The 22852-nt window shown below is 48.6% G+C and overlaps 2 protein-coding genes across 11 annotated transcripts in view; both read right to left on the bottom strand.

Annotated features, from left to right (window-relative positions):
- The window catches only part of LOC142557821 (putative ATP-dependent RNA helicase DDX43), a 265242-nt gene that overhangs the window by 221629 nt on the left and 20761 nt on the right, over window positions 1–22852 (bottom strand). The gene's annotated exons all lie outside the window — the stretch shown is intronic.
- LOC142557822 (uncharacterized) lies at window positions 1583–7775 on the bottom strand. Its single transcript, XM_075669984.1, has 4 exons — window positions 7771–7775; window positions 3759–4077; window positions 2917–2949; window positions 1583–2393 (listed from the first exon to the last, which is right to left on the bottom strand). Exons 2-4 carry the CDS (start codon window positions 3826–3828, stop codon window positions 1831–1833), a joined length of 666 nt encoding a protein of 221 aa, XP_075526099.1. The 5' UTR covers window positions 3829–4077; window positions 7771–7775; the 3' UTR covers window positions 1583–1830.

Raw genomic sequence — 22852 nt, 5'->3', positions numbered from 1 at the left:
ATCGCTGTGTCCGACCACTTTGACAAGCCCAGGGCATGCAGGGCTGGGTCCCGCCCCAACTCCTGGTTTCATCTAAATCATGCTAGTCGAGGCAATGTCGCGATGAGGCGCCAGCGTCGAGAGTCAGGACTAGTGCACAGCTTCCTGTCGGGCTGTATCGATGTCAGACAACAACCGGTAGGCAGGAGTACGCGGATTATGTGAGTGAACGTGCCGCGAAGGACATCACTGACTTTGCAGAATATTTTCGTTTACGTGTTTACTTCGTGAACATGTTCGTATAGTGGGGAACAGCTTCCTGCGCATGCATATAGTGTTTAGAGCTTCTGAGGAGTCTTCCTCAAACACTCGGGGAATACAATGCCGTGTGAATGGTGCTGTCGTTGGCATTGACGTACTTTTAAGACTCGGCAGAAACTTACGTGCTTACGTGATATGCGCATGGGTGCAGTGAAGTGCGGTGAAGTGTAGTGATGGTGTGAATTAAGAAACGACGAAGTGAAGTTATATGTGGTGGGTGCAGTGAAGTGCGGCGAAGTGAAGTTATATGTGGTGTAGGGAAGTGAAGTGCAGTGTCCGTGTAAACCCAAGAGGTGACGAGTAGTGAGGTAAGTTTTCGCGGAGCGAAAACTCAGAAAACAAGGGGGCCATTGTCAGGAGTGACAAGCGCCAACAAAGAAGGAAGACGAGGAAGAAGGAGTGGAGCGCGAGCGGGTGGAGCCGCCACCTTGGAGAAGAGGCGCGCGCAGGGAAGGACGTGGTGGCCAGGGCGCAGCGTTCCAGGAGAAGACGGCCGGAGATCGCCTCTCTGGGTTTTGCCCCAGTTTCTAGGCGACACATCGACGTCCCGCCCGAGTACCAGGCTCGGCGAGCAGATGTCCGACGTCCCCGGAACTACCGCTGGCCCGGACCTACCTGCCAGGACACGTCAGCGTTTGTGCCGCTGAACGTAGACGCGCGGAGGCTGGCTACAGCCAGTCACCGTCCCGTCCGGAGAACTACGCTGGGCCGGCGCGCACCGGGAGCGCCAGCCGGCACGAGCCGCGCTCTGCCGGAGCGCGACAGCCCCTCAGCGACCGTGCCTTCGTCACGTCGGCCGGGGCATCGGTGACGCCGGACACTAGCAACGACTGACGACGACCAGATCGCATCGACGGACCACAGACCGGGGAACGCCGATACCCGCGTCGAACAGAACCAGTACTGTAAGCGCCACTACTACAGCGAATAGACAATCGCCGCACAGACGTTTGTAAACGCGGTAGTGTGAGCGGAAAGCTTAGCAAGGGAGGACGCATTCCGTGTGTAATAAGTGTTGAATCTTACCATGTGTTCCTGTTACTAAAATAGCCTATTGAATGAATGTTACGTGTGTGCTGCATCTTGCGTTCGTGTGTTCCTTCCACCCGCTGAAGCAAGCGTACCAGGCGTTAACTTATGCGTGACAGTAGCCTTTACGGAATCCTGCCTCGTCCGTAATTACCTGGATGTAAACATGAGAACCACTAGCTCCAATGTGCATCGAAATAAAGGCCATGCAGTAGTTGGGGGCTGCGGTGTGTGTACTAACGTGCGGCCCTCTTTAAATACAGAAACACATGTTTGGCACTGTACACTTTTATTTAAACAAGCCGATATTCTCAGACACTGGAATTTTTTTATTCTTCAAGGCCAAGAGCACGGCTTAGAAGCCTAATTTTTTCTGAATGTTGTTTTGCTTTTTCTTGCCGAATACGTTCCTTGTATTCTTGCCTTTCTTTGTGGCGCCTCTCTCTTTCTTGTTCTCGTGTAGCTCGTCTTTTTTCTTTTTCTTCTTGAATTTTGCTAATTTCATCGAAGAATACCTTCCATCTCCAGCATTCTCGAACCTGAGTGCTTAGGCCTTTTGGGCATAGGCTCCTTTGTCAATGCTTGGCTCGGCGCTAGGCTTTCAGACTCCTGGCTTTCTGATGCTTGGCTGGTCGACGCTGGGCTGTCGGATGCTTGGCTGGTCGATGCTGGGCTGGCGGATGCCTGGCTGGCTGACGCTTGGCTGGCTGGCCTTTTAACAGCAACAACACCAGAGCTGTCCCTCAGCTCTTCGGGCTCGAGGCTGTCGTCTAGCCAGCGTATTCTGGCTACTTCATCCTCAAAGGGCACTTCACACGGGGAATTCCCGGATTTGTTGTTGTGTGCTGCAGCGCTTCTTTTTCTACACATGACGGTTTTGTAGCGGCTGCAGCACTGCTCACCGGTTTTCGGAACTCCGAGTGCCTCTGTAATGTTGGCTGCAATTCGGCTGAACATTAGCTTTTTATTTTTGAATTTTTTCAACGGCCCAATCTCAGCAAAGTATTGCTCATAATAATCAAATAGCAGCTTGGTTTCCCCGGCTGTCCATTCACAGCCTGTACCTGCAAACAAAAAAGTGCATGAGGTAGTTGTAGAGGTGTTACAGCTGCATTAAGCTATTGTATTTTCTGGTTTGATTTGTGTAGTGCCCGTGTTTGCAGCTATCTTCTGAAGCTTATTTTATGATTTCTCCATCCTGTATCGGCCTTTGGGCTAACAGTATCAATAAATGAATGATATGTCATCATAAATGGACTCACTGGGCTGCAATTTGGCTGAACATTAGCTGCTTACTTTTGAATTTTTTTCAACGGTCCAATCTCAGCAAAGTACTGCTCATAATAATCAAATAGCAGCTTTGTTTCCCCGGCTGTCCATTCACAGCCTGTACCTGCAAACAAAAACTGCATGAGGTAGTTGTAGAGGTGTTACAGCTGCATTAAGCGATTGTATTTGCTGGTTTGATTTGTGTAGTGCTCGTGTTTGCAGCGATCTTTTGAAGCTCATTTTATGATTTCTCCATCCTGTATCGGCCTTTAGGCTAACAGTATCAATAAATAAATATGTCATTATAAATGGACTCACTGCGTTGGTCATTCTTGCGGCTCTGTTCCGGCACTGTTGATGGAAAAACCAAATGCAACATTATTCATTGCCCTGGATTCATAAAGGTGGCATATATGAAGCGACATAACCATTACGAAGTTGTACTCTGTGACATGTTGCAGTACATTGAACCACCACGTGCATGTCATGCAACTATGTAAGCAATTAAGCCATGTCACACTTCCTAACACAGCTTAACAAAATAACTCGCTGTTTGCTGCGCTACCTCATCTCAAAACGAAATTTCGAATAATAGCGTAATATAAACATGCACGGTGCCACGCAAGTTCAATATTTGCTCAACACATGGTGCACATTCTTGATTACATTATACATGCTTAGCATGATGCAACGTCCCTGATCAGGTGGCTGTTAATCAAAATTAACGTACGGTCCTTCTGGCCTGAAATCGACAGTGACGCTTGAAAAGCAATTTGTAGATTTCTGTGGCACTGAGACTGATTCGAAAATTGGGTGCACTTACCGTCCTGACCTACATAACAGCACAACTCCATTCGGCAGCAGAATGCACTCGCACCGATACCTCCGCTAAAATTTCGTGGGAGACAAATTCTCAGGCACGTGACACTGCTTCATTGCTTCTTCGCGACATATAAAGCTAGACAACTACTTCTGCACTACGACCGACACACAGGAAAATACACAATACAATGACGGATGCGATGCGTTTGAGTGAAACGAACACATTAGCAGTAAAGCAACTACGCAACTGAAATGTAGCGTCAACAGACAATTGCTCACGCAACACGTGCGTTGCATTGAACTTACAGCACAGTGTTCAAAGTTGCGAAGACACCTACCATGTTTGTCCGCATCCTGTGTGCTCACCAGAGGAAGCAAGAGCCGCTGCACGCTTGCCGAGATATCCATTCCGCACTTTTGAAAAAACAACAGGTGAACGGCGCTGAAGAGACAAGTGACTGGCACGGCGGTGCTGGGAGCAAACAGCGGAAGGAAACGACAACACGCAAGGCATCCTGGGTAACTCAGCGATAGAAGTTCCGCTTCCGCCTTGCTCCGACGGCGCAGGTTGTGTTCCACTCGCGGATTTGGAGGCGCTGCTCTACGCCAGAGTCGAGTGCTCGCTCGTGGAGTCCGTTGGCTGCTCCGACTCCGCCACTGGAATTCAACATAAGTGCTGTGTGTATGGAAACGGAGGTGATGCCTTAGGTTACAGAGCTCTTTCGAGGCCCTGTAACGGGGGTTCTGCCCTTTTTGAAGTGTTCGAGGGAGCCTCGCCGCTCCTTAGGCGCTTGGTGCGCCTTGAGGATAGGTGTAGTGTCCATTGCCTCTTGTGAGGCGCCGGACACGTGCTCTTGCGAGCGAGAAGTTTCCCGAGAGAGTCCCGCCTTGGAGGGCAAGACCCCTGCGCCCGCCAGCCCGGAGGTCGATGGGGCTCCCTGAGGGATTTGGCTGCGTCGGCTGTTGCCAGCGCTGGAAGGGGCCGGGGAGGTTGGGGCAGTCTCGGCTGCGCCCACCTTCGGGGTTGATAGTCCCTTCTGCTCGCTTGGTGGAGCAGCGCTAGATGCGACCACCGTGGGGGCAGATGGCGTGACTGCCGACTCACTGCTTGTGGGTCGGACAGCCGCCGGAGGCCGTTGTGACGCTGGCCCCTGACGCGCCACTTCGGCAAAGCTTTTCTTTGGCAGGTATGCTACCCGCCTTCGTGCCTCTTTGAACGATATATTCTCTTTTACTTTTATCGTTACAATTTCTTTTTCCTTCTTCCAGGAGGGGCACGACCGCAAGTACGCGGCGTGATCCCCGTCACAGTTTACACAGTGGAGAGAGTTCTTACAAGCTTCAGTGGCGTGTTCAAGGGCACTGCATTTCGCACATGTTTGGCGGCCCCGGCAGCTCTGCGAACTGTGGCCGAAACGCTGGCATTTGAAACATCTTAGGGGATTCGGCACATATGGTCTGACACGGAGCTTGATGTACCTCGCCTCTACAGACTCGGGCAGAATACTTGAACCAAATGTGAGTATTAGGTGCTTCATTTGAATTTCTTTTCCATCCCTTCTCATCTTAATTCTTTATTTTATTTTATTTTTATTTATCAATACTGCAATCCCCATATTGGGGATTTTAGCAGGGTGGGAAACAATACATATGTAAAGAATGCTATAGCATAGGCAACGAAAACAATACAAATCAGGTTAACAGAGCTTGAACATAGCAGTGGCACAGCAAGAAAACAAATTGTTACTCAATACTTGAAACAAACGGCGAAAGTGATGATTTTAAAACTTGGTCATTGGTTAGATGATTCCATTCAACGACTGTTCGGGGAAAGAAGGAATACTTAAAACAATTATTACGTGTACTAAATGGGGTTATTGTTCGGCTATGTCGCTGTCTAGTAGCATAACCAGATGAAAAAGTAATTATTCCCGTGAGATCTGTCTTATAATGACCGTTAATAAGTTGAAAAAGAAATTTTAGTCGTGATACACGATTTCTTTGCATTAATGGTGGCAGGTTTGCTTTTGTTAAGAGGTCTGTCACAGAAGTGCGTCCGAAGTTGTTATAAATGAAACGAGCTGCTTTTCTTTGCACCATTTCTATCTTGTTAGTGCCAGTTTTAGTAAAAGGGTCCCAAATTACACATGCATAGTCTAGCATCGGCAGAATTACAGCTTTATATGCGAGTAGGCGTACAGTGGGAGTAGAAAGTTTCAAAGCCCTCCTTAAAAAATAAAGCTTGCGGTTAGCATTACATACTACATAATCAAGGTGCTTAGCCCAAGTGAGGTCATTTGTGATCCAGAGTCCTAGATACTTATAATGTGTTACTTCGGAAATTATTATGTTATTAATACCATATGGAAACGTTAGTTTATGCTTCTTATGTGAGATGGACATAAAAACTGTTTTCTCAAAATTGACATTTGCCAGGCAGCGCACCAGTCGACAATTTGTTGAAAAGCATCATTCAGCAACTCCTGGTCAGTAATATTGTCTATCTCCGAGTACAATACACAGTCATCTGCATAAAGCTTAGCCATAACAGGAATACCATGCAGCATATCATTAATGAATAAAAGGAACAAGAGAGGTCCAAGGACCGAGCCCTGGGGAACACCAGAGCCTACCGGAAGTCGTTCAGAAGCATTATTATTAAAAACAACGAATTGTTCTCTGCTATCAAGGCATGCTGTGAGCCAATTAATTAGTCTGGAGTTTTTCAGTATCTTGCTCAATTTGTAAAGTAGTTTTTTGTGAGAGACCTTGTCGAAAGCCTTTAAAAAGTCCATGAAAATAGCATCTATTTGTTTCCCATTGTTAATTGCTTTCGTAAAGTCGTGCACTGTTAAAGCTAGTTGGGTAATTGTAGAGTAGCCTTTTCTGAATCCGTGTTGATGCTTTGTTAGTACATTATTGTTTTCCAAGAATTCTGAGATGATTATGGATTATGTGTTCCAAAAGTTTACATACTGTAGATGTTAAAGAAATTGGACGGTAGTTTTGAATGCAGTGCTTTTTTCCTGTTTTATGTAATGGCTTCACTCTGGCTGTCCTCCAGTCACTCGGTACTTGTTCCTCGCACAATGACCTTGTGGACAGAACGTGCAAGTAATTTGATGTCCATTCTGCATACCGTTTTAAAAATGTGTTTGGAATGTTGACCGGGCCAGAAGATTTTTTAGTGTTCAATTGTAAAAGCATGTTGAGTATACCTGGTTCGCTTATTTGAACATTGGGTATTGGCGGCACACACATTTCGAAAGGTGGTATTACATCATTATCATTTGTATAGACGGGCTTGGTGTTTGTTAAACGCATTTGCTATTTCTTTGCTTTCGTGAACTGCCTTACCATCAACATGAAATAAATCACATTCCTTGGAGGTCGGTGAAATAGAACGCCAAAATTTCTCTGGAGCCGTGGTTATGAAACTTGGTAGGGATTCACCATAGTAGCGTTGTTTATCGGCATGCACTTGACTTTTGAGCTGAGAAGAAATGTCGTCGATCTTTTGTTTTACCGACTGCACGTTTTCAATTTTAAATTGTTTATTTACACGTTTCAGTTTCCTTTGGAGCCTCAATGTCTCGGGGGAGATCCAGGGATTATTGCGATTTTTCTTTTCAGTCGACAACGGGACAAAGCGATCAATACACTCTTTAACTATTTCTTTAAACCTGCACCACAACGACACTACATCTTCCATGCTACTTGAAAAGTCGTTGAAATTTAGCGAAAGCATATCAATAATTGATACATCATCGGCTCGAGAGAAATTTCAGTAAGATGAACATTCAGATTTCTTATCTAACACGGTGTCTTTAACGATGAGTAGTACAGCCTCGTGATCCGATATGCCAGGTATTATCTCGCAATTCGTTTTGGCACTAATGGATCCGCTGACAAAAAAAAGGTCAAGCATTGACTGAGAACTGCCTTGAATTCGTGTGCTTTGTTCCACAATTTGCAATAAGTCAAAAGCAAAAGCAATGTCCAGCATAGCTTCCCCTAGAGGGTCATGTTTTTTAAGTGAGAATGTTTGCCAGTCGACATTAGGCAAATTAAAATCTCCTGATAATATAATATGATTACTGGGTTTTACATTCGCATACAAAAATTGCCTAAGCTTGTCAAATACGGCAATGGTAGAATTAGGGGGTCGGTATATTGCTGCAATAACATATTTAACATTTGCATGGTAAGCTGTACAGAAAATACACTCTACATTAGGTATTTCAGGCATTAAAAAAATTCGCAAGGATGATTTAAAAAGTATGCTAACACCCCCACCTCTACCATCACGGTCTTTCCGATACGAACTGTAGCCAGTGGGAATGAACTCACTGTCAAAGATGGTGTCATTAAGCCAAGTCTCAGTCAAGACCACTATATCTGGGTTGTGCAAGACCAGAAGAGCCTCCAAGACCAGAAGAGCCTCCAACTGAGTGGTCTTGTTGAGTATACTCCTACAATTGACATTTAATACTTTCAGGGTTCGAGATGTCTTAGCCAAAGTCAGTTTGAATTTTTTTTAAGCCTGTAGCGAGAACCCTTTGATTCATCCCAACCAAATAAGACGTTATCAATGCTTAGTTTGTCGAAAATTAGTTTTACCTTGGCTCCGTCTGCTTTCTCTTTCTCGCAACTTTTCCACAGTTGTTTACGTGTCTCCCGAACTCGCTTTGAATAGTCCTTGGCTATCGATATTCCGGAGCCTTTAAGCTTATGACATGATCGTAATATTGACATTTTTTCACGATAGTCGAGAAGTTTCAGAATAACTGGTCGCACTCGGCCTGCTTGCTTTTTCCCCAGTCTATGGCATCGTTCGACGCCGCTCACCGTTAAACCAAATTTTTTCTGAAAAACATCATGGGTTAATTTCATTTCCAGTTCCTGACCAGACTCCCCCCCATGCTATCTTCCTCTATACCATAAATGATCAGGTTATTTCTTCTGCCTCTGTTTTCCAAGTCATCCATCTGGTTACTAACTGAAGTAAGCTGCCCCTGAAGTTCCGATTATTGCGGCTTCCATATCTTGTACCTTCGTGGCTAAGACTTTTAGGCTGGATAACTGCCTCTCAATACCGTCAATCCGCTTAGTTAAAGAGGAAAGTTTGTCCTGTATCTCGTTCTGGGATACCTGCAGGCGTTCCATAGTTGAATTCATCTTGGTCTGGCCAGATAGTATTTCCACTAGCATCTCTTTTTCTGTTGGACCAGGATTTGATTCAATATCGCCGCAAGACAACAGATCTTCCGATAATGAAAAAACAGAAGACAGAAAGCTCTGAACACCCAGTGGGCAGGGCAGCAGCACTAAAAAACAGTCGTCACTTCGGTAACAACGTTCACATTTAAAATCACTAACCTGCAGCGCAAAGCAAAAAGCATTGCTCAGCATGTCACCGTGTCTGCTGCTGCCGTGCCCACTGGCGAAGAACGGCTCCGGCGGTACTCTTATAATCGTTGGAAGTGCCACGTGACATGACGTCGCCGATGTCGTCAAAGGTATAGTCGCTGATAGCCAGGGATGATTCGGTCCTGAGATGACACCGTCGTAGAGCAGTGTCACTGATACAGCATCAAATTCTTGAAAATGGTCGCCACGTGTCGTTTGATGAAAATCATGCGGCACCAGCAGAGCTCAGAGAAAAACCTGCAGCGCAAAGCAAAAAGGATTGCTCAGCATGTCGCCGTGTCTGCTGCTGCCGTGCCCACTGGCGAAGAACGGCTCCGGCGGTACTCTTATAATTGTTGGAAGTGCCACGTGACATGACGTCGCCGATGTCGTCAAAGGTATAGTCGCTGATAGCCAGGGATGATTCGGTCCTGAGATGACACCGTCGTAGAGCAGTGTCACTGATACAGCATCAAATTCTTGAAAATGGTCGCCACGTGTCGTTTGATGAAAATCATGCGGCACCAGCAGAGCTCCGAGAAAAACCTGCAGCGCAAAGCAAAAAGGATTGCTCAGCATGTCGCCGTGTCTGCTGCTGCCGTGCCCACTGGCGAAGAATGGCTCCGGCGGTACTCTTATAGTCGTTGGAAGTGCCATGTGACATGATGTCGCCGATGTCGTCAAAGGTATAGTCGCTGATAGCCAGGGATGATCCGGTCCTGAGATGACACCGTCGTAGAGCAGTGTCACTGATACAGCATCAAATTCTTGAAAATGGTCGCCACGTGTCGTTTGATGAAAATCATGCGGCACCAGCAGAGCTCCGAGAAAAACCTGCAGCGCAAAGCAAAAAGGATTGCTCAGCATGTCGCCGTGTCTGCTGCTGCCGTGCCCACTCTCACATTCTCACATTGACGACATTCTGCTCACTGAAGCCCTCCAGGAGCTCAGCCTCTGTCAGCTGGAGCAAATCATCATCCGAGACAACGCCGCAGTTGGTGTTCAGAGTGCAGTGTGGAGTTACTGTCAATGGAACATCCCCATATGATACTAGACTGGGCAACTTTTCGTATTGTTTCTGATCATGCAGCTTTAACAGGAGATCAAAACTTGCCAGCCTTGACACCTTTTAGCCTGGACCAAAGACATCAGTTAAGGACTTGGAAACTAGAAAAGGGGAAATGTTTCGTACTTGTTTATCGGATTTTTCTGAATGGATCACATGGTACCGTGGGAACTTCGGGCTTTGGCGTCCAAAGAACTGGAAAACATCTTCAGTGCGCCCTCTTTTCTGAGGGCGATCGGGAAGGCGAGGGAAGGAGCTAGCCATAGACAAATTTAAATTTCGGCAATAACGCCAGCCACCCACCATGGAGCCCTACAAGGGGACGCTACAGGTACTGTATGTATAGGTCCTGTAAACGCCCAGCTGTACATCATCACTATAACCAAATATGAAATAACCTAGGGTGGCTATTCACACAAGGTTAACCCTTGCTGCCTGGAAAATTGGAAGTAAAAAGAAGTCAGGAGAAGACAGGAAAGGTGGAAAGTGAGAGAAAGACGAAGGCTGGAGGGAGAGAGAGACAGGAAAAGGCAACTACCGATTTCCCCCGGGTGGGTCAGTCCGGGGGTGCCGTCTACGTGAAGCCGAGGCCAAAGGGGCGTGTTGCCGCCGCCGAGGGGCCGTAAAGGTCCCATCGCCCGGCATTGGCTCAACCCACAGGATCTCCTTTTCCCCGGACACGGCTAAGCCGCGCACGGTTAGACGCGGGAGAGTCCAACCCTCGTATGCTCGGGTACGTGGTGTCGCAACACACCAAACGCCTGCTGACGCAGATGCCCCTGCGGGGACTGGAATCTTGGGGCAGCAGCTGAGGGAAACTCTGAATAAAGAAACGAAGACTCGAGAGCAATGCCTGTGAAATAAATTCCAGGTTGGCAACCTCCGCATTCTTCAGAGTTGGGTTTCAATGTTGCGTCCACATCCATAGCGCTTCACCTCGTCGTATTTCGGAAATCTTTTGCGTAAAAAAGGCCCAACGTAGTCGCTGACACTAAGGGGTAGGTTGTGCTTGACGAGGAATCCCGTAAACAGGCCTTCCACACGTATGACACTGTCGTCGCACTTGTTCCGGAGAAAGTTCACTATGTTGCCTCGCTGCTTCGCCGTGGAAACATGTAGTTTCAAGTCGCCTTTGACACCGTGAGACACGCTGATGTCTCATTCATACGTTGTACAAAATGTTCTTTTCTTGAGGTCAAAAAGCACAGAAATTCACAAGTATTAGATCGCAAAAACTTCTGCAAATACCTTTTCTTGTGCTTTGGTAGCGCCATGGCATCAAGCAAACGAAGATTCTAACTTTACACGGTGCACCGCACATAGACGGCCTAGCCAACACTAATCATACACACAAGGAGCAGCAACAAGATGCACTATGCAGGAAGGCATGCCTGAAATCAATGCCACCTTTACTAAAAGAGGCATTTCTGAAATGCAAGAGCTACACTGGTTCTGGCTTTAGTCGGCTTACTAGGCACCGTAGCCGGCTGCTTAGTCGATGACACTGATGATGCTAGTGCGGTTGTTGCTGGTGATGCTGATGATTACGATGTGGCTGTAAATTCTGTGGTGCGGGTTTCGCAAAAACCATTATTGCGCGAACAGAGACCACTTTTTGGGAGATGTAAGACAGCAATCGTACAATCGGAAAGTTCAGTAAAAAATCGGGAGTCTCTCGGGCGAATCGGGAGGGTTGGCAGGTATGGATGGTGCATGCGTCTCAGCCACAACTGATTAGAGCCCATTTCTCTGCCGGCACGCAACCATGGTTCCTAAACGTCTCGACACCTCCTGTGGGAATGACACCCACTGTAGCAGCAATGCAGCCGGGTCCGCAATGTTTCGGTACTGTTGCGACTGGGGGCCAAAGACGTGGAATTCACTTTGCTCGTGGAGGAGTAAGGGAACGTGAGGCTGGGCCTAATATTCAAGACGTTTGACAATCATGTATATATTTACATATTTACAAGAAAGTTCAAAGTAATACAGAAAAAGTTCATGATGAAGTTGTAGCAGCCAATCACTCCTATCTTCTGTTGCTCCTTCTATGCCCTGCGTGGTCATTGTTCAGTCGTTCCCCCCAATCAGGCGTCAGGAGACCGATGACATCAGGCCTCACCAATCCGGAGGCCTGATGCCCTTTCACTCTGAAGGGAGCTATGTCAGAAACGCACGCACATCACTAGGCACAAACAGGGGAAGGGGGATTGTAGATGGAATCCGCTTGTCAATTGACTCTGATCGTACACTGTCTCTGATCGTACACTGACTCCGTCCTTGGCGTGGACATGCCAATCCGTGCGGCTGACAGGCGATGGCCGTATAATTGCACTGACCACGTCTCCAGCGTGGACATGCCAATTTGTGTGGCTGACAAGTGATGGCCGTATCCTTGCTAATTGCTCAAACCTCTCCTGAACATACTCCTGTGCTCCTGTGGAAAACCTGTACTCCTGTACCAGGTTTTTACAAAGCACTCCTTTGGAAAAGAAATTTTCTTTTTTTTTCCCAGAATATCGGACTGAACGACAGTTTACAGACACAGTGTGACTAAAAATTGTATAAATTTGTACTTGCTTGTTCCCAATTTGTTCTCTTTTGTTTGTATGCATTCTATTGCCCCTCTGCTTGGACCGAAAGGACTGCAGTATGTACTAAATAAATAAATAAATAAATAAATAAATAAATAAATAAAGAATAAATCAAGGGTCAGTTAAGTCAGCCCTACCAAACTGAAGTTTCTCAGCTGAGGACAACTGCATTTTGTTAATTCCTTACCGCTGCGCAGTGAAACTTGAAAATATGCTCGATTGAGTCACCCTGTCGTAGTAGGCAACCCTCTAGGAGAAATACTTCACAGCTGTCACAACAGGCAATTAATTGAAACACGTGCCCACCAAGAAGTGGGCAAGCCCATGAGTAGGCTACTTTCAGCCACCTTTGTTTCTCCCGCTCGAAACGGCCCCAAGGCTGCTGTCAATTGGGTCACAGTACGGCTAGAACGAAATTAGAAGAAATTAGATCCTCCCCCAGCAACGTGTCCCGTGTCCTCAACTGTGCCTTTCCTAACTAAAAATTCCATGTAGCGTGTGATTTACAAGCAGCCAAAGCAAAAAAAAAAAAAAAGGCGACCTTTTGAACCATGGGATTCATCACAGCGATTGAAATGCTCAAAGGGATCAGTGCCCCATGCCAAGTTGCTCGTTCAGTCAGCGTCCCGTGCCAGTACCAGCTGCTCTAAAGCAAAACGTACTGGCCTCTGCTGACTGCATTACTTTAAACTAAATTAATTCATAGAGTGGCACGTAAAACCTAAAAGCTACGCTCTATCTGTAAGTAAAAACCTATATAAAAAAATTTGCTTTACTAGCATGAAACTAGTAAAATGAAAAGTAATTTGTACTTAATAACTAACACAAAAAGATTGCATTGCACACAAATTACAAACAAGAAAAAACTTATGGATGCCCTCCCCCCCCCCCAAATTTTACAATTACTCTTAATGCGCTTCGATTGGGTCGCCGACTGACAGCCTTTGGGCCACGCGGAGTGCAAGGGGTGCAAGACCTAGATCACCCTCTGCCGTCAACTGCCACTCCGTGTGCTCGCGACTTGCTGCCTTGTCAGGTCAGGTCAGTTTATTTCCTTAAAGGCCTCTTTATCAGGCGTGTTACATAAGGGGTGAGGGTACATCATGCAACGACAATTCAACGTGATAACAAACAGAACATTTAAAAAGTGCAAACCCTGTACAAACAAATACATACTTGCAAAAAATTTAGAAGAAAAAAAAACAAACAGTAAAAACAGTCCCTGAGGGGGAGGCCGTAAACGTGGGAAGAATACCCATTCTACCTTTGTCCTCGCTCTCACAGCACATTCCACCTCAGTGACTGTTCGACTGACCCGGTTCCGAATCGCATGTCTCAGCCAATTTGAACATATCGCCCGCACCCTTACTCGCAGAGACGCACCCTCTCCTGTTGTAATCAGCCTCTTGTGATGCCTCTGCTTTATGAGTCGTCACAATGAACCCTTCTTGGCTCTGCGCACTGGCCTGTTCTTCTGTCTCATGCGCTGCAATGTTGCGACTTTCGCAAGTTTTCTCTGCGCCGAGCACTTAGCTCCTTTGACCCTGTGCAGTATGAAAAAATTTTGAATTGCCAGGTGGTCCTCGAATAGGTTGCTGAAAACCCCGAGCATCGGGTTCCTGCACTGCTTGGCCACCATGGCATTCTCTCTATTTGGCGATTCTGGGTCGTCGCTCAAGTGTGATGGTACGAGAAAGGTTTTCAGTGCCTCTTTTAGACTGTTAAGGCTACTGAAACAAGCCTCGTCCCCACAAGGAATGCCTTTCAGAATCGTCACTGTCGCTTCTTCACTCTCTATTCTCGTCAATGCCAGAGAGTCACTCGTGTGCTGAGGCACGAGGAAGGTATCCAGCCCTACGCTGACCCTCATAGGGCTGCTTGAATAAGCCTTGTCCCCGCAAGGAGGGCTCTCTGGGATGGCCGCTGGTTCGGTTTCGGTGTACAACTGCATTGCAGAGTCAACGATGCTGGAGCTCTGAGTGATCTCCGCTCTGTTCTGCTGCGTCGAGTCATGTCTTGGCTCGGCTGCCACCGTATCTTGGTCTATCCTAGACGATTCCGGAAAGTCGCCCAAGTGCTCGGATACGAGGAAGGTCTCCAGCGCCTCCTGAACGTCTTCATGGCTACTGGAATAAGCCTCGTCCTCACAAGGGACGCTCTCCGGAACGGCCTCTCCTTTTAGACTGGCGACAGCCTCACTTTGCTCACGCTCTGTCTCTGAGGGTTTCGCCACCTTGCACTTTTGATACTCTTCATTCACTGGCGCAACCACAGTTTCTTTGTAAGCATGAACTTCGCACTGGTCACTTCGATATCGTCTCTCACTCTCCACAGAAATACCGAAATGGCGCAAAAATGCCTGTTTAGCCAGATCATGCCTCTTGAAGTCGACATCAGAAAGGCGAGCTAAGCAACAGGACACGTTACAGGGAAGGACCACAACAACCCTAAAGACCAACAGACATGGTCCAGCTGCACCTCTGCACAAACATTCTCGAAAAATTTAAGAAAGCTGTCTGTTTTCGCCACCCTTGAATATGTGCAGCCTAGACCATGCCTGCAGCGCCCAGAGATGCTGAATTTCCCTGTCAATTTCCTCTATTTCCCTTTTGCGTTCTTTGTCCCGCCTTATGTCGGCTTCCCTGTCACATTTGCGTTCATCCTGCTCTCGCTTTTTCTGGTACTCACATTCATCCTGCTCTCATTTTCTCTGGTCCTGAATATCTTTCCAAGCCTCCCTGATCTCCTCGTCATTTCTGCCGCTTCCCTCTATCGATCGATGACCTCCGCCTTCTTTAGCTGCTTCCCACAATCAACCCCAAATTCCCTGTATAGGTCCGTCCTGCGCAACTTCCTCCAATCCATGGCTACCTCTCTTTTGCCAACAGGTTTCTCAAGGAATTAAGTGCTGCAGCAAAATATCTTTCAACAAGGCTTCTAACACCCTTGTTACCAGGAAGAACCACGTTAAGCCTGGGAACTCTCAAGGAGAAAAGGTCGCGCACTCACCATGCTGAAGTCAAAGCGCTGCACAGACTATCTCACCGCTGCTATCCCATGTTGCGACTGGGGGTCTGAAGACGTGGAATTCCCTTTGCTCGCGGAGGAGCAAGGGAACGTGAGGCTGGGTCCAATATTTAGGACCTTTGACAAACACGTGTATATTTACGTATTTACAAGAAAGTTCAAAGTAATACAGAAAACATTCATGATGAAGTTGTAGCAGCCGATCTCCCATCGTCTGTTGCTCCTTTTATGCCCTGCATGGTCAGTGTTCAGACATTTCCCCCAATCCGGCGTCACGAGACCGATGACATCAGGCACCGCCAATCCGGAGGTCTGTTGCCCTTTTCCCCCAAAGGGAGCTGTGTCGGAAACACACACACATCACTAGGCACAAACAGGGGAAGGGGGATCATACACACTCCGATCGTACACCGACTCCGTTCCCGGCGTGGATATGCCAATTAGTGCCGCTGACAGCTGATGGCCGTATCATTGCACTGACCGTATCTCCAGCGCGGACATGCCAGTCTGTGCAGCTGACAAGTGATGGCTGAATCCTTGCTAATTGCTCAAACCTCTCCTGAACAAAGTACTCCTGTGCTGGTCATAAATAATTTTTTTTGAGAACCATTTTGATGAGGCCGTCGGCCCGTTCTGCAGACGCACCTGGTAGGCGTCCCAACTGTCTTCCGTTTCGTCGAAACCCGGTGATCCGGCGTGGGCCGCCATGGAGCAGGCACGGCCCGGTGGTGGGCAGCCTCGTCGCCACTGAAGTAACTCGAGAAGCAGTTGGCAAAGAACGAACGCTTTATTAAAGGTTAGTGTAGCTTTTATAGTCTATCTTGTGACGTCACCACAGCCACTGCCGATACACAAGAGGCATGGCCGGTGAATCTAACAAAACAAACACGTGTCAGCGGCGCATGCTGATTCACAACAATTCTTCTCCCTTAAGGAGTGAAGTGGTCCGAGGGCCGATGCTTCCGCTTCGACCTACGCAGTGTCACTTCAGCCCGGTCAGTCACTTGCGGCTTGCTGGTAGCAACCTCGGCTTCGGCCCGCCCGTCTGACGGCGTTTGAATGTCGGTGCCTACTCGAGCCTGACTGTGACTGCTGTCGTGTCCTTGAGACTGTGAGTCTGCCGCGGCGTTCTGGCTGCCTTTAGTCGTTGGTACTTGCATGGGGGCCTCGGGTTCCACCGCTTCTCCTCCCACGCTGGTCCTCCTGGTTTTTAGCTGGTCGAGGTGGCGGCGATGTTGCTCCCGATCTGCAGTCTTTACCGTTGCCATTCGCGAGCCTTCGGTGGACTCTACCGCGCCTTGTTTCCATTTGTCACCCACTCCGTAGTTCTTGAACCAGACGTCTTTGCTCAGCGGTGGGCCACTGTTGCACGCACCTGCAGAAGGGAATGGTCGTGACACGACGTTGTGCAATAAAGAATGTGGCTGATATTTGAGAAGCATAGAAGCTGGGGTTTGCCTATTTGGCAAGGGAGTGCGCCGATAATGCGAAAGAATGTGGTCCAGCCGAGCTTGCAAACTGCCGCGTGTGTTTTTGTTTAACCCCTGTTTGACAGTCCATACTGCTCTTTCCGCCAGGCCATTAGACTGCGGTTTGTAGGGAGCTGTCCGCAAATGAGCGATGCCATTGCGCTTCATAAATGCCCTGAACTCTTCACTAGTAAACTGCCGCCCGTTGTCCGTCACCAGGGTCCTTGGCAAAATGAACCGGCTGAACATAGTCTGCAGTGCTTCAATTGTCTTTGCCGAACTGGCAGTCTTCATGGCGGTAACCTCGATCCATTTCGTGTGGGAATCAACCACGATCAACAACATGTTACCTTCCACAGGACCCGCAAAATCGACATGGACCCTAGACCATGGCTCCTCTGTGTCCAGCCAAGGCACGGGTTGTTGGGCAGGAGGCATGCTGCTCCATTCTATGCATGTTGGACACGCGTTGACCAGCTTCTCAATGTCCCGATCGAGCCCTGGGTACCAGAACACAGAACGTGCCAGGTTCTTCATAGCCGTTATCCCTTGATGTGCATCATGCAGCATACGCAGCATTGACTGCCACGCACTTGTTGGAATAACCGCTCGATGGCCCCAGTACACAATTCCGTGGCTGTACGTCAGTTCGTCTTTACTGTGCATGTACACGCGTAACGGCTCGTGAGCCGGTTGCAAGTACCGCGGCCAGCCATTCTGAATGTAATCGCGGACTCGCGCGAGGTCGCTGTCGTCAACAGTCATTTTAGCCAAGTCACTCGCCGACAGAGGACAGGTATTGAGGTTATCGGTCAGAAGAACATACTCACGCGCGTCATCTTCTGCAGCCTCAGTGTTGTTATGCTCCTGCCGCACCGGTAAACGGCTGAGGGTGTCTGCAGGAATCAACGTCTTTCCTGGCTTGAACTGAATTTCATAGTTGTAGGCGCTTAGCAAGAGGGACCAATGCTGAATACAGGCAGAGGCCATGGCAGGAACGGGCTTATCGGGGCTGAAAAGGCTCAGAAGAGGTTTGTGATCTGTAACAAGCGTGAAATGATTCCCCAGCAGATATTCCCGGAACTTTGTAACCCCGAAGACAACTGCCAATGCCTCTCTTTCAATTTGCGCGTAATTACGCTCAGCAGCTGAAAGCGTGTGCGACCGGAACCCAATTGGTCGATCTTGCCCATTTACTCTGTGATATAGCACTGCGCCGACGCCACACGACGACACATCGGTTTCCAAGATAAGCGGCTTACTTGGATTGTAGCGCGCCAAGAACTTAGCTTCCTCTAGCAGCCGCTTTGTTGCTCGGAACGCGTTATCTTGTCTCGCTCCCCACTGCCAGCGTGTGTTCTTTCTTAGCAGTTCATGCAGCGGCTCTAGAACAGTAGCCAAGTTTCCCAGAAATGAGTGGTAGTAGGTCACGAAGCCCAAAAACGCCCGTAGTTCAGCAACACCGGTTGGCTTCGGCATTTTCATTATTGCAGCAATGTTGTCCATCTTAAGTAACAATCCGTTCGTATTTATACGATGTCCCAGAAATTCAACTTCTGCTTGTCGGAACTTGCATTTCTGCGGATTCAGCTTGACACCGTGTTGCCGGAAACATCTGAAAACTTCACGCAGCGTCTCGCAGTTGCCGCGTTTCTCCGCGACTACCACATCGTCCAAATATACTTGAATGCCCGGAATGCCTTGCAGGATGCCGTCCATACGTCTCTGAAAAATCGCAGGAGCAGAGGCTACACCAAAAGGAAGCCTATTAAAGCAAAACATGCCTTTCGGAGTGTTTACGATCAATATCTTCTTCGTTTCCTCGTCAAGCGGCAACTGACTGTAAGCATCCTTCAAGTCGATGGCGCTGAATACTTCACCGTTTAGGTTTGCAAAGATATCCCTTATTTTTGGCAATGGGTACTGCTCCGTGACACATGTGGCATTTGCGGTCACCTTAAAATTGCCACACAACCGAATGGAACCATTCTTTTTGATAACGGGAACCAAAGGCGTGGCCCACTCTGCACTGTCGACAGGCAGGAGAATGCCATGCTTAACAAGTCTGTCTATTTCATTTGACACTTGCTCCTGCATTGCATACGGCACAGAACGTGCTTTGCAGAACCGCGGCATCGCATTTTCCCGGAACCGCAAATGGACTGCGGTGCCATCAATTAGCCCTAGACCTGGCGTAAACAAATCGCCGAACTCCTCTAAGAGTGCGCTAACCAAAGTACTGTCAGGGACATTTTGCTCACCGGAGGTTTTCTCGCCGAGAATGCTGAAGACAGGCCTTCCGCTATGCTCAAATGCACCGATGACATCTCGCCCGCACAAGTTCGGGCCATCGCATTGCAGTACGGTTAGAGTTGCATCTAGGGTCTTTCCTGCGTACGAGACCAGAAGTTTCAGCTGACCCCTCACGGGAAGCTTGCCAAGAAAGTAGGACAACTGCAAGGACATCTCGCGGAGCGCAGGCCAAGCATGCCGATGCTTGCAGTATGTTTTCCATGTAATGATGGAGACAGGCGATCCGGTGTCCACTTGCATTGTCAGCGGAATTCCGCTCCAGCAGAGGGTGCGAACCACAGGTTTGACCAAGTTTAGCGACGTTGTGTACAAACTCAGTAGACAAAGTTCGTTGCCGTCGCTCTCTGAAGAATGCTCCTCACAAAGGGCAACCGCTTGTTTCCATACACACATCTTAGCTAGGTGCCCTTTACGTCGGCAGCGAAAACACTCCGCCCAGCGAAACTTGCACTTTGCTGCCTTCTGCTTAGTGCTACCACAGCACGGGCAAACGACGTCTTCGCTTGGTCGAGAAGTGCTCGGATGAGTCTTGTGGTAATACGATTGACTTTGCACCTTGCTCCTCACAGCATGGACGTCGCCATAATCCTGTGTCCTCTCCATGTGATCAACGTTGAGAGCTGCCATCTCTGCTGCTAACACTATATCTTCGGCTTCTGTCAGCGTCAGCGAAGGTCTGGCCAAAAGCTTCTGACGAACGCCGGCATCACGTAGACCACAAACAAGTCTGTCTCATAGCATCCTGTCCCGTGCCTCGCCAAAGTTGCAACTGCAGGCCTTCTTCCGAATTTCCACAATGAAGTCCTTCGTTGCCTCGTCGGGACGCTGGCATCTGGTGAAGAACTTGTAGGACTCCGCTATTTCGTTGCCCTGTGGCGCAAAGTGTTCTGCCAGCAGTTCAAGCAGCTTCTCGTAGGTAAGGTCTTGAATCTTCGCCGGCGCGCACCGTACCGTTATTATGCCGACTGTTGCCATGCTTAAGGCTGCCGTTAGCAGGGCTCGTCGTTTCTTCGAGTCGACGATACCGTAAGCTTCAAAGTAGGAGTGCAGACGCACCTGGTAGGCGTCCCAACTGTCTTCCATTTTGTCGGAACCCGGTGGTCCAGCGTGGGCCGCCATGGAGCAGGCACGGCCCGGTGGTGGGCAGCCTCGTCGCCACTGAAGTAACTCGAGAAGCAGTTGGCAAAGAACGAACGCTTTATTAAAGGTTAGTGTAGCTTTTATAGTCTTTATCTTGTGACATCACCACAGCCACTGCCGATACACAAGAGGCATGGCCGGTGAATCTAACAAAACAAACACATGTCAGCGGCGCATGCTGATTCACAACACATTTCCCCCAATCCGACGTCATGAGACCGATGACATCAGGCCCCACCAAGCCGGAGGTCTGTTGCGCTTTTCCCCCAAAGGGAGCTGTGTCGGAAACACACACACATCACTAGGCACAAACAGGGGAAGGGGGATCATACACAAAATCCGCTTGTCCATTGACTCCGATCGTACACTGACTCCGTTCCCGGCGTGGATATGCCAATTTGTGCCGCTGACAGCTGATGGCCGTATCATTGCACTGACTGCATCTCCAGCACGGACATGCCAATTTGTGCAGCTGACAAGTGATGGCCGAATCCTTGCTAATTGCTCAAACCTCTCCTGAACAAAGTACTCCTGTGCTGGTCATAAATAATTTGTTTTGAGAAGCATTCTGACGAGGCCGTCGGCCCGTTCCCCATAATTCCGTGAGCCATGACCGAAGGTTGTCGCGGGGTGAACGGTCGATCACAAAAATACCTGCGCTGCAGCAGCGTGTCTTTGCCCGAGAGAAGCTACCGACAACGACAAGTACCTAAAGGCGAGTGCAGACTCCATAGCCTCACTATCGCAGCGCCTCAAGGCTATCAACCAAGACGTACGCTGCCCTCCAGAGCATTGGCAACCAAGGAGTTGCCGTGACGACAACGGAAGACCACACTGCTAGCTGTGCGACCACATCGGCCACCTCGTGCCCCAGTGCCGGCAATGGTTCCGAGAAAACAGACCCAAACGGAGGGAGCAACGCGATACGCGAGATGAGCAGCTTGGATGACAAGGCGTAGTGGACCCGTCCAGCCAACCATTTGGCAGTTTGTCGAAAAGTCAGCCCCTCGCATTGCCTGTCCGAGCAAAGGGGACAGACACACAGCTAGGGCAGCGCTCAAACTTTGAGCACAGAAACACCAGCATACTTTCCCGCCTTCCGCATGATTCCGCACCAGCAAGTGAAAAAAAACCCTTACTGTTGCTCGTGCTAGATCATGTGGATATTAGGGAAAAGCAGAGGGAGGATTCGTGGAAGAAAGAAGTTATACAGTACTTAGAGCAGCCAAGTGCACCCGTTGTCAGGAAAATGAAAAGAACAGCACAGAGCTTTTGGTTGATCAATGGTGTGTTGTACAGAAGAGCGAAAGGTTTTCAAGAAGATCGGGCGGCACTCATTGTCCCCAAGTGTTTGAGATTGGAGGTTCTAAAGCACTGCCATGCCGACCCCACAGCGGGCCACCTTGGTCTTAAGCGCACATGGAAGAAAATTTGCAGCCGCTACTTCTGGCCAAAGATGTTCTGCCACATCAGCAAGTATGTCCTCTCCTGCCCTGACTTTCTGGGTCGAAAGCTACCACCCAAAACGCTGACCGGTTTTTTCCAGCCGATCCCACCTGCAGGCCGACACTTCCAACAAGTGGGCATGGATTTTCTTGGCCCTTTCACTAAAAGCAAAGCAGGAAACCGCTACATCCTCGTAGTTACTGACTACCACACGAAATGGGTCAAGGCTGTCGCATGTACAGCGGCCATCGCTGCAGAAGCTGCTTCATCGAGCAAATTGTCTTACGCCATGGTGCACCAGAAAAAGTGATAACAGATCGAGGGTAGCATTTGTCGCCAACCTGACTGAAGAAATTTTCTGACTTGTAGGTAGCCAACATGCCACTACTACAGCGTACCACCCTCAAGCCAACGGCTTGTGCGAGCGCTTCAATCACACGTTGGCAGATATGCTCAGTATGTACGTTTCTTCGTACCATCGCGACTGGGACGAATTTTTTCCGTATGTGCTCTTTGCATACAATTCTTCTACCCACGAGACCGCCTGGTTCCCCCCGTTCTTCTTCACGGACATGCGCCCAGACTTCCTATAGATGTAGGGCTGGGTGTGCGACGCCAGGAAAGTGGCCCACTGGCTGCAGCGTGCTCACAAACTATGTAGTGATCCAACAAGAGGCGTCAGCAAGTAAAGAACAAACATACCGTAAAAACCGGAATATAAGTCGAACTTTTTTTCAAAAGACCATTGCGAAAAGTCGACCCTCGTCTTATATACCAGACATTGGCGGAAAAACTACGGAAGTCTTTCAACAATGGGCGGATGAAGTAAAGAGCCGCCTTCGCCATCGCCATCAGCAGTAGCGCAGCGTGGCGACATTGTGGCACCGCCAATTTGAGTTTACACTGTCACAGCTGCTTTTTCACATTTTGTTTCAAAATGAGCGGAAGCTGACGACAATTCACCGTCACCT

The sequence above is a fragment of the Dermacentor variabilis genome, chromosome 9 (genome assembly GCF_050947875.1).
Source record: "Dermacentor variabilis isolate Ectoservices chromosome 9, ASM5094787v1, whole genome shotgun sequence".
Taxonomy (NCBI): Eukaryota; Metazoa; Arthropoda; class Arachnida; order Ixodida; family Ixodidae; genus Dermacentor; species Dermacentor variabilis.
Note: the sequence above shows the minus strand (reverse complement) of the source record. Positions and strands in the feature narration are given on the sequence as shown.

Coding starts and splice junctions, on each gene's coding strand:
- LOC142557822 (XM_075669984.1), bottom strand. CDS start 3,828: ATGGATATCTCGGCAAGCGTGCAGCGGCTCTTGCTTCCTCTGGTGAGC. Junction 2,950..3,758: donor ACAGGATGCGGACAAACATG/GTAGGTGTCTTC, acceptor TTCCATCAACAG/TGCCGGAACAGAGCCGCAAG. Junction 2,394..2,916: donor CCGCAAGAATGACCAACGCA/GTGAGTCCATTT, acceptor TTTTGTTTGCAG/GTACAGGCTGTGAATGGACA.